General features: G+C 42.9%; 1 protein-coding gene across 1 annotated transcript; it reads right to left on the reverse strand.

Moving 5' to 3' along the window:
- On the reverse strand, positions 5,049–5,752 carry LOC8067677 (protein GLUTAMINE DUMPER 5). Its single transcript, XM_002438661.2, has one exon. The coding sequence runs from the start codon at positions 5,546–5,548 to the stop codon at positions 5,207–5,209; it is 342 nt and encodes a 113-aa protein (XP_002438706.2). The 5' UTR covers positions 5,549–5,752; the 3' UTR covers positions 5,049–5,206.

The following is a 12,044-nucleotide window of genomic DNA, read 5'->3' on the forward strand; positions in this document are numbered from 1 at the left end:
GATGATACCCTGTTCAGGTGTCTCTTGTTGCACAAGTATTTTTTCTGACCATTGGCTTTGTACTACGTCTCTGTTAATCTGGGTTGCATCTTCTTTCCTGTGGGTCTCAAATGCATCCGACGAATCATTCATATACTTAGATGGTAGGGTCCATGGTATGATCCTGGGCTCAAGCTGTTGAGGCGCCGTCTGCAAAGCCAAGCCCGCGCTCCACCAATCTGCAAAAGAGCTAAAAATGGGTGGGCTGCTCGCACTCAGTCTAAGAGGCACGCTCATGGTCTTGGAGAACCATTTGGGCTGCTCGAGTTGAGCTTTTCCTTTAATGCTCCAATCACTCCTCTGGTTAATTTTAAACAAGTTTCTGTCCAAGTGTTGTTGCTCAATGCAATTCATTGCAATATGTCCCTCATACAGGCACCTATTTGAATTTACAGCCACTCCTTGAATGATTGTTTGAGAGGCAACGCGAGCAAGACCTGGAGCTTCCTATCCATGACAGATTCGGATTAGGGTGAAAAGCAGATGGAGGCATCCCAAGATCTAAAGTCAAATTCAAATCCATCTGAGTAGAGTCGATTGCCTTTCCACACCCACTGTTGCCTGGCTTCTCTCTGCTGACCAAATTCCTTCTAACTGAATTTTGAGCCCAGCCATAGAAAGGTCGGTCTGGAGAGGCTGCATGAGAACCCCAAGCATCTTTTGGGAAAATCAGACGATCGAAAACCGATTGCTTGCTTGGAGGTCTATTTGATTCTGTCAAAATACTAAACTTTTGCTTGACTGGAAGACTATTTGCTCCTGTCAAAATACCCGACTTTACAGCATCCACGTAACTCAGGTGCTTTAGCCTTCTCTGAGATCATTTACCTAACATCCAGGAATCATCTTCTTCTCTATTGAAAGCTGCAAGTTCTAGATCCCAACGAGGGCCTCCATTGCCCCAAAGGTGAAAAAAGATCTTATAGTTAGAGCATTCGAAGCTAGCCAACTTGAAGATGTGGAAGCCCACATTTTTAGAAGAAACCGAGAAGCGAAATACTCGAGGAGCAAGTTGTAGAACGCAGAAATCCTGAGCAACACCCCCAATGGTGGCTTGGAGGAGGAGACCCAATGAGAGAGGGCAAAGACGGAACTTGCAACGACCAAAAGAAGCAACTAGAAAGAAAACACCAGAAGAAATCCCCGGGGTAGAGACTGAAAGACCGAACCTCTGATTGATGGTAGCTTGGACCCCAATACCCGGGCAAAAATTGAGGCCAGAGAGCTCCATCGAGGCTAGAAGAGGCTTGCTTAGATGCGCCATGAGAGATCTTCAGTCAAGGATAGCACTTCATCCTGATTGACCATTCTGGCAAAGCGTCGAACAACTTGGGTGCAAGTTCTGTAGGGAGCAGCTCCGGTGGAGACGTTAAGGCGGACGTGATGGCGAGCAGCGAGCCGGCGATGTGGCACAGCACACACATGCGACAGACTTGCGGGCCGGAGAGCGACGGGCCAGATGCGGGTGGCGGTGGCGCTAGACCCACACGCTCGGCGGCCCCTCGGGTCACGCACAGCGACGCGTGCGTGCGCAAGCAGATGCAGTGGAGGCGCGCAGGCCAGCAGCGGCGGACGCGCGGGCGGCGCACAGGCAAGCAGCAGCGGACGCGCGGGCGGCGCGCCGGCCAGCAGTGGCAAACGCGCGGGCGGCGCGAAGGCCAGCGGCGGCGGACGCGTAGGGGTGCGCCGACGAGCCCTCCTTCGGCATATATTCAAAAGCCTCTTTTCATTGATTTATTATGAGAAAAAAACATTACTAAATAACTGACAGATTCGACATATAGTCTCGTATCTAGTCTTTGACAAATGAAGGAAGTAAGGAACCGTTGCTTTAGTTGCCGATCGCGTCCGGGTCGTTGCGATGCGGTGAATCGACCGTGCACTAAACATGTGTACACACCAGTGGAGCCATCACGCCACGCCCTCCTGTGGGTCGTTGTTTTTGGGCTGGCGTCTCTGCTTTTGCTACGCAAGACCCGAGTGATGGATGAGGTCAACACATGCATTAGCAGCGAGTACTCGGTTGAGTACGGCTAGCTTTCAGATTTATTTGCTTGATCGTGCGGCGCATTTTGGACATGATAAATGTTTTTTTTTCATATGATCACTATATTAGTTATAGCCTCTCCAGGAGCACCACCGGCGATGCTGCGGCGATTAGTGGCCTCGGTTGGTACGTGACATGATGTGTGTCATGTCATGGTGTGTACGTATGTGCATGCCCGGCAGCGGTCGCGTCGTGCTTGTAGCTCTCCGGCGAAAGGGAGGCCGAAAGAGTGGCAACTGGCAACATCGCAGCCCGAAGCTGCGCCTGTGTGAGATCTAGCGGGCACCCTGTATGATGCATGAATTTGTTCATTGTACTACATATACTATAGTACTCAATCCATCTTAAATTGTAAGTCGTTTGACTTTTTTAATATCAAGTTTGACCACTCGTTTTATTCCAAGTTTTGTATAAAATATTAATTTTTTATTGTGTATTGGTTAGGTCAACAAAATTTGATAGTGTGTAGGTAATATGTTGGAGTACGTTTTTTAGCCTCCGCTACTCAAATGTAGAATACGTAGTGTGTTTAGATAGTCATCTGGAGATGCTTTTAGCGTAATGAAATCACCAATCGGTAGCTAGTACCTTAGCAGCCAAGTTCCGGAACATAGGGTACGTGGTACGGGAACGTGGTACGCGGTACGACATTCTCATAAACTATGGAACATAGGGGGTATATAGCTTCGTCTCGTTCCTTTAAGTTGCGGAACGCGTTCCACTTTCTAAAAGAACGTGTTTGAGACGTAGTGGTTGGCTCAGGTAGTTTTACGTGTTGTTTTGAATCAAATGAGTTCGATTCCTAGCGTGATATAGTTTACTATTGTATTTTTGTTTCATTTAAGGCTGTCCAACTCCAACCTTAAGGCTCATTGCAGGTCTAGACCAATGAGTCAATCACCATCTAGATTTTTCACCGACCGCTCACGGACGGGCACGGCGCAGTATGCACACACACCACGAAGTTCCATAGTCGCTTGGGACTGACGTTCCTATGATTGCTCCTATATATGATTCGTGTTCCACCGCATTTGGGAACGATGTTCCATGATGTTCCCGTTCTACGTTTCGGGACGAAGTTCCTAGAACGGGGAACGTGCCCATATTCCCGTACCCCGGCTGCTAAGGCTAGTACTCCCTCCATACCCATAATTCTTGACGTTTAGGACATAATTGTGGTAACCAAGGAGTGATTAAGTTAGTTTTCCATGTCTACCCCTAATAAATAAGGTTGTGGATGCTCTATGTATAAGAAAGTAAGTCAGCTCAATTGGCTAGTACCTAGAGGTTATTAAGTGTTGCATCTTAGGTTCGATCCCTAGCAACCACTATTTTTGTTTGTTGCTTCATTTATGTGGCTTGCATGCCAGTACGTCAAGTTTTATGAAATCGCTAAAGTCGCTCAGGACGTCAAGTAAAACGAGTACGGAGGGAGTATGGTGCAAAAATTTATCCAAACGAAAAAAAATGGCGCCCGATCCACTGATTGAGCGACACAAACATGCATGACATCATTAATCGATGCCGTCGTTCTCATATTTTTTTTTAAAAAAAACGCCACCTTGGCACGGCCTTTCAGGAGGCCAAACCTTGGGTCCCCGGCTGGCTTCTTCCCACTCTTGAGAGCTAGCCACTGGCCCATCCACCGCCATTCCCATTATCACAAGGGACCAAGTTTTTTTTCATTAATGAACCCAATTAACAATTGATTTGTAAATATAGGGATCGAGATAAAACTACTAAATAAGTTAAGGACCTTAACAAAAGATTTGCGAGTTATGTACTGAGATGATATAACCGGACAACTTTAAGAACGCATTTTGGGCACTTTACTCTTGTTATATATAAGTTATGATCACAAGTTTTATATATCAAATTATGTATCTATTTTTTACATTTAAGTTATATTTGCAATCCTTACAAATTATATACAAATTTTTGTATAAGACATTTTGTATACCAGTTTTGCATAAAAAATATGTATAAAGGTCTTTTTATAGATTGTTTCTACTGCTTTATTGATTTTTTTCTCTTGCCCTTTTCTCCACAAGGTATATCATCACTGGTTTATTGAACTTCTTTTATACAATATACAGCCACAAATTATGTATGCAAATTTTATATGTCAAGTTGTATATGTAACCTTTTCTTTTCATGGCATCTCATGATGCAAAAAAGAAAAAGCGAGTGGATACTGAATTAATCCAAGTTGTTATTGCTGTTATGTCCCAAGTTGTATTATGAGGAAAGCAGGCACTAATTGTGATGCCTCTTCCTAAAAATGACCCACTCTTTGTTCATTTGATTTTTTACAGGTAAGGTGCACTTTTCTTACCTGCAAGGTGTGTTGGAATGTTTAGAAGACTAGTGTTTAGTTTCATTTTTTACAAAGGATTTAATGATTTTTTACTCTTGCTTTAGATAGTTTCTAAAAGTAGGGGTATATATTATCAAATTTTATCTGCTACAAACATTCTCATTGTCATTGTAATTTTCATTCAAATTACCTTCTTATAAAGGCATCTTTTATTTTTTTCCCCACCCAAAATTTCTCATGGCCTAAAGATTTGGCTGGCCAAAAGAGAAACAAAAAACATGCCAAGAAATAAAAAGATTAGCATGCCAAAATTGAACAAAAAAAGTTCATGAAAAAGAGCGAGCTTAGGTCCACTTGTCTTACTGTGACATTAATTAATGTTGCTAATGTGCATGGACAAAAGAAAAGTAGAAAAGTAAACACACCTACCGCCGATCGAGGCTCGTCGTTGCTGTGTGATGGCGTGTGTCGTCTGACCTCGAACCGTTAATGGACGAACAAATTAAAGCATGGTCGATGATGCAGCTAGCACAGAAGATCGTACAGAATTCAAGCCAAATCGATTGGATCCCTCCCAACTGAAGTACGTACTGAACAAGCAGCCAAACCAGAATTCCGGACGCGTTTTATGGAAATTGGGAGCTGTTCGCCGAAACGAACCAAACTTCGTTTAATCTCACTGATTTCAAAAGCTGCCGCCTTTCAAAGTCTCAATCAAATGGGGGAAACGAAAAAAAAAAAAGACTATTCACAAAATTGGCCGCGCGTCGATCGCCGGCTCGGCTCGATGCCGCTCGGTTCGTCTACACTGCCGCCGTGCCGTCGTCACCGCCGAGCGGCTTGGCGCTGGCGAGGAAGGACGGCGCGTGGTCGCCGGGCATGAAGACGACGACCTTGGGCTCCCGGTCTAGCGGCGCGAGCGCTCGCGCCGCGTCCGCCGCCGCCTTCTCGTCCGACGACGATGACGACGGCGTCTTCTTGCGCGTGCAGATGAGCACGAGCAGCGCCACCGCAATGACGCCCATCACGAAGGCGAGGCCCAGGAGGATGTACGGTGTCGGCGTCCTCCATGGGCTCGGCGGCGCCCCGCCTGTGCCGCTCATTAGCTTCACGGCAACACCTGATCCACCTCTCTCCAGCCTCATCTCTCTCTCTCTCTCTCTCTCTCTCTCTCTCTTCTTTGAGCACTGCAGGGAAGAAACCTCTAGCTATTGCCTATTGGCTTGCTTCTGAGATCTTCAGTGTGGAATGGAATAATGGCGACTGATGGAGAGAGGGGGAGCTGAGGTAGACAGGTAGTATATATAGAGAGGGGAGGGCGCAATAAACCGCTAGCTGGTTTTGCCTCGCAAATGAACCGAATGAGAGGAACGGCAGGAGGTGGTCAAACCAGTAGCTGGTTTTGCCTCTCAAAGACTGGCTGCTGTACGCGCTTCCACGCACACCAGGGTGATGTAGAAAAACGAAAACGTAGATCGATATTCTATAGAATGGATGGTATATACTCAAGTATATTCCCTTGGTTTCAAATAAATATATTCATCTTGATATATAGATCGATGAATACTAAAAAAAACATATTTGTTATGTTTCTCTAGATATATACATATCGAAAAATGCAGTAACAGAGGAAGTACGCGGGAGAGTGTAGTACGAGTATACTCCACTATGATAATCCTATGTTAGTTGTATGGTACTATGGTTGACTAAGAATATATAGAGAGAGATACTATCTCTATCCTAAGAATATTGCAATTTTGACAATTGACTCAACAAGAGTACTTATTCTTTTTAGGACGCGGCACATGTGGGATTTATTTATTTATTATTTATTTCTAAATTTTGAAATACAAAAGTCCTTTGTTGTCGTTGAAGTATTTGTAATGATGGTACAACAAGGAATTTGTATTATGAGTCTATATATATATATATATGAGCTTTTACATATTACTCCGCGATCAACAAAGGTTAAAAGAAAGCTCTACTAGTGTTCGATCTATGGGTTTAGCTATACAGATGATCTAGCTTGTTCGCTTGAGTTTATCAGCCGAATCAACCAGCTATTTAATAATATTTTTCTCTCAAAAAAAAATCAGCCAATAGTATTTTATGGCATAGCCAAATGAAAACGGGTACATGGATGCATGGGGATGGAAAATAAGCAGAGCGTGCTTGGCAAAGCGCATTCATTGAACCTAGCCGGCCTGGTGTCCACTCCAGCCCAGGTAGTACACTACGGCGCTCCTACTCCTGATCGGACGGACGAGATCGACGTGGGTCGATCGGATACCACCACTCCTGACTCGTGCAGGTCTCGATCCGTCGGCGGACGATGGATGAAAAAACTGGCCCGGCATGCAGCAGCAGAGTCGTCTGGCTGGCTGGTGTTGGCTTGCGTTTCCGAGTCGCTACGCGCACCCCGGCCGCATTCAATTCAATACGACCGCAAGCAAACACGCGACGCGAGAGCACGTTGGTCGTCCGTCCGGTGCCGTATATCTTGCCGACCACGCAGCTAGCTGTGAGCGAGAAACGTACCAGAAACATGCTCACGACAAAAAGGGAGAGCGTCCATCAAAATCGGTGTCGGTCGTGCTAATAATATATATATGGCCAGGCTCAGCGGGTTTCAAATTTACTTTTAAGATTTTTCGTCGAATTATTTAATATAGATGAAAACAAAAAATAATTATATAGATTGTCTGTAATTTACGAGATAAAATTTTTTGTCAAATACAATACAACCAAAATTGCTACGGTAACCAAAGCCACAATGGTAGTGATTTTTCGCAGTGACGAGCCCTAGACCCACAGTGGTAGTGATTTTTCGCAGTGATCCGGAGCATCCGGCCAGGCCATTCCTTTCACACACAGCCTGCAGAGAAAGAGGGAAAGGCAGCCGTGTCATCAGGCACTCATCATCAGCCGTGTGCGTGGTCAGTCAATTCCTCCTCCCCTGCCGTGCCTCGCCCTCCGAATTCATCCATTGGTGGCGCCGCGGCGGTTTTCCGCCGCCGCCGGCGGTACGCATGCATGGCCCAGCAGAAAAGCTAGCTACGGGCTTTGTTAAAAGTTAACCCGAAATGATTACGATTAACTCGTCCAGAGAATGAGCGTAAGTTAACCATCCTGGATGCCAAGTAAAGCTAACCATGATCCGGATGATGCTCGTTGCGAGATGTACTGCTCCGAGTTGAACACACTACCAAAAATAGTGGAGATCTCCTAGTGTTTTTATATAGTAATAAAATACTACCACTAGTTAAAGCACTAAAAAATCTTACTAGGAGACATTTAGTAGAGAATATTTATACTAAATTTTAATGCTAAAATACTAGAAGAAGTTCACCTCACTAGGAGAATTAGAAAATTGTGTTTGTGATGAGTTTGTGATTGTGACGTACCTCTAAAGTGTAGTAGTAACGAATGTTGCTAGCTCATTAAATCATCAAAGAAACAAGCTTTCGCAAAATCATGTTGGTTAATTGTTTGGCAAAACGAACGCTTCTGCTTGTTTAAGTCGAGACAAGTTGTAGGACTAGCACCCATGTATAATCCTCAGGCCAACAGTATACGTACGTGTCTTCTCCTACTAAACATTTGAGTTCATAATAATATCTCATTATCTCAACTTGTCCCCTCGATTAGAAACCACTACCAAATATGTCCATGCGTTACATCATATTCACTTAAATCTGCCAACTATTTAGCAGTGTTTTTCTCTCGTAACAAAGTAGTGAATAATATTTTTGACCATGACGTTTCAGCCAAGCGAGTAATATTTTTATACCATTCAGTCAAGCGAACAATACTTTCAGCCATGATTTTTCTTTCACAACGTCACTTTTCATTCCTAACTGTCCATATTATTATATCTTTTTTCTATTTAGATTACGATTCCTAGTTACATAAAAAGAAGGGCTATAGGTGATTTTTCACAGGTAGAGAGAAATTTAGGCTCTTTAATAATAGGTATATATATATATATATATATATATATATATATATATATATATATATATATATATATATATATATACTTTAGCTTATGCACATAAATATGACTAGTAATATTACTACCCTTGGCAGATTGTGGTGTTTGTTTCAAGCATCATGTGTGAGCAATTGATCCAATTATTCACCATAAAGTTGTTAGTTAATATACAATAACAATAAACCAAATGCATGAAGAATGTCACTCAAACCCGAAGGAATGGCTGGCCAAGATCAAGCTCAATTGGCTGCATTCCTTTACTTCCACAAGAAATACAGAATCAAGCAGTGCGCACATCCACAGGCTTTTTTTTTTTCACACCGAGCACCATGCATGTGGACATACTACTGCAATATGCTCCTGCATGCACAGGGGGTAGCCAGTTCCCCTCGCTAGCTGTTTTCTTGGGTCTTCATTTTTCGGCGAAAGCAAAACCACACAGATTAGTGCTAGTGCCACTGCCCAGCTAGCGCCCTTTATATATATGGCTACATGCCTATATATCTAATTCTATTCTAATCTTTTTGACAAATGGAGGAACCGTCGCTATAATTGCCGATCTGAGTCCGGGTAGTTGAGATGCGGTGAATCGACCGGGCACTACAGATGTATACACACCAGTGGAGCCATCAGTCCATCACGCCACGCATTTCTGTCGGCCGTCTTCGGATGGCGTCTCTGCTTTTGCTACGCAAGACCCGAGTGATAGATGAGGTCAACACATTAGCTCTGTTGAGTACGGCTAGCTTTCAGCTTTTGCTTGATTGATCGTGAGGCGCAATTTTGACGTGGTAAATGTTTTTTTTTTATGATCATCGTGTCTCAGGAGCACCGGCGATGCGGCGACGATTAGGCCTTGTTAGCCTTGTTTAGTTCCAAAAAATTTTATAAATAGATAAGATATCACTTTCTTTTATTTTTGACAAAATATTATCTTTTTTTTAGCAAGAACGGCAGGTGCTCTGCCTTTGCATTAAGTAGAGATGAAAGGAAAAGGTACAAACAGGTTTACATGCTGGTAATACAATCCAGCCAACAACAACAGTAATCTAGAAAGCAAGAAAAAACTGCACTGCAATTGCAGTCTGAAAACTTAGACTCAGTTACATACTAGCTATTTCCATGTTCTGATTCATGCGCCATGGCATATGGCAAGATGTCTTGTTGAATTAAACTTGCTACCTGTGTTGGTGTTTGTGTTTTGCTGTCAAAGACTCTCCTACAACGCTATTTCCATAGGTTCCAGACAGCATAGATGATCACCTGGGCGCGGTTTGTGGCTGTCGTTCTTTGGTCTGGTCCAACCATGGCAGACCACCATGTCTTGATCTGCATGGTCGACCTGCTCTAGTTGAGTATTGGAAGATGAAAATTCTGGGCTAGCAGTGACCAGACCATTTGTGAAAAGCTGCACTCAGCCACCATATGCTTCGGTGATTCAGTTTCTGTTGTGCATAACTTGCAGATAGGGTCTGCTTGGCCACCTCGCCATATGATCTTGTCTGAAGTCAGAATCTTTCGCTGTAGTAACAACCAGCAGAAAAATCTACATTTTGGTTCAACCTTGGATTTCCATACTGTCTCCCAATCATGATCAGGGAAAGTGCCAATAAATTGAACGTTGTATGCTGATTTGACGGTGTAATTTCCATCTGCTGTGAATCGCCAAGTGATCTGATCTTGTCTTTCATCTAGTTGTACTTGCTGTAGGCATTGCCAAAGTGACACATACTGCCTTAGCTCTTGATCAGTGGACATACGCCGCAAACCTCGCATCCATAGATTCCTTGCCAATGCTTGTGCCACTGTTAAATTTTTTGGTCTGGCTAGTTTAAAGCATTGAGGTGCCATTTGCTTCGGTGCAGTCCTAGCCAGCCATCTGTCATGCCAAAAATTGGCACGATGTCCATCTCCTATAGAGATTGAGGTGCATGCTCTAAATAATTCCATTTCCGCAGGAGTTCCCTGTGTTTTGAACCCTGTCCAAGGCCTATCTGGATCCCGCCATTGAAGCCATAACCACTTTAAGCGCAACGCTCTATTGAATTTTTGCAGGTCCTTGATTCCAAGTCCTCCCAAGAATTTTGCACGGCAGACTCGCCTCCAATTTACCAGGCAATGGCCTCCCTGGGCATCTTCTGATCCTTTCCAGAGAAAATTTCTTCGAATTCGATCAATTTTCTTCATGGCCCATTTGGATAGGCTGAATACGGTCATGTAGTAAGTGGGAATTGAAGATAGAACGGACTGTACTAACTGTAGTCTCCCACTTTTATTCAGTAGACGACCCTTCCATCCCGGCAGCCGAGCACCAATCTTATCAATTAATAACTGTTCATCCGCTCGTCTTGTGCGCCCAATTTGTAGAGGTAATCCTAGATATTTACATGGGAAACTGCTAGTGTGCCCTCCAAACTGTGCCAACACATTATCTAGGCCTTCACTAGGTCCTCGAAGCCAAGGAGCCCAACTCCATATGTGTCTACTGTAGGTATAAATGTGACTTAAGGAGCATCAGCGTGGCCCATGGAAAAAAATTGGATGTTGTCACATCAAAAGTTTGGACACATGCATGAAGTATTAAATATAGACTGATTACAAAACTAAATGCACAGATCGAGACTGCTTTGCGAGATGAATTTTTAAACCTAGTGTGGTGCTACGGTAAACATGTGCTAATGACATATTAGTTAGGCTTAATAAATTTGCCTCGCATGCCGAAATTTGTTATTTATTTTTTATTAGTATCCGAACACCCTATACGATATCCCATATGATATACCTCTTAAACCTGCCTATATCTAAACACCCAAAGCGTGGAGCAAGCATGAGAGGAGAAGGTGACGCTTTTCCTTTCGTCCGCTACATCCATCAGGTGTCTGTGAAGTCAAGGGCGGAAACAAGGGCAGCCCCCCCCCCTCTCCCCCGCCCCTCCACACACACACCAAAAGAAAAAAAGACTAATGTTGCACAATCTTCACTAAAACTTGTCATTAGTTCTCACTTATCACTAACATTGTATGTAAAGAAGCTTTCTTAATTAATTTTAGATTAGATTGTTTTTTCAAATAGATCTCTTGATTGTCTAAGATTAAGTGTTTAAATAAAATAAATATGATAGGCACCATTTATCTATGAACAATATCCCTTTTTATCTTCAATTTAGATAATTGGCATTTTTCTAAAATGAAGAGATTAATGATGATTTATTATAGTTTTTTTAAGACAAAATCAAAACTGAAAACTTTTAAGCCCACATCCGGACTTAGTGATGGTACCATATAATTTTTATCAATACTCATCTGGCTCCTCTATATCTAAATCCTGACTTTGCCCCTATGGATATGTTTGCCCAATCGCCCCTAATCCCTTTTATTAATCTATGGAAATTTTATATATTTAATCAATGATTAATTTGCTTTTGCCTTCAATTTTTATTCTTTATTAGAACATAAGATTTGAGAGTTTTCTGAAATTCTAATTTAGGATTTGGGAATCCCACTCGCTGCAGCTAGGGCAGTGTGACCTTACACTATTTAGTGAATAATTATTATCTCAATTTATCAACTAGGTAATTTACTAGCTTTTGATTTTAATGTTTAATCTAGCAAGGAATAATTTTGGTAAATTACTTACTAATTGTTCTA

This window comes from Sorghum bicolor, chromosome 10 (assembly GCF_000003195.3).
Source record: "Sorghum bicolor cultivar BTx623 chromosome 10, Sorghum_bicolor_NCBIv3, whole genome shotgun sequence".
Classification (NCBI taxonomy): Eukaryota; Viridiplantae; Streptophyta; class Magnoliopsida; order Poales; family Poaceae; genus Sorghum; species Sorghum bicolor.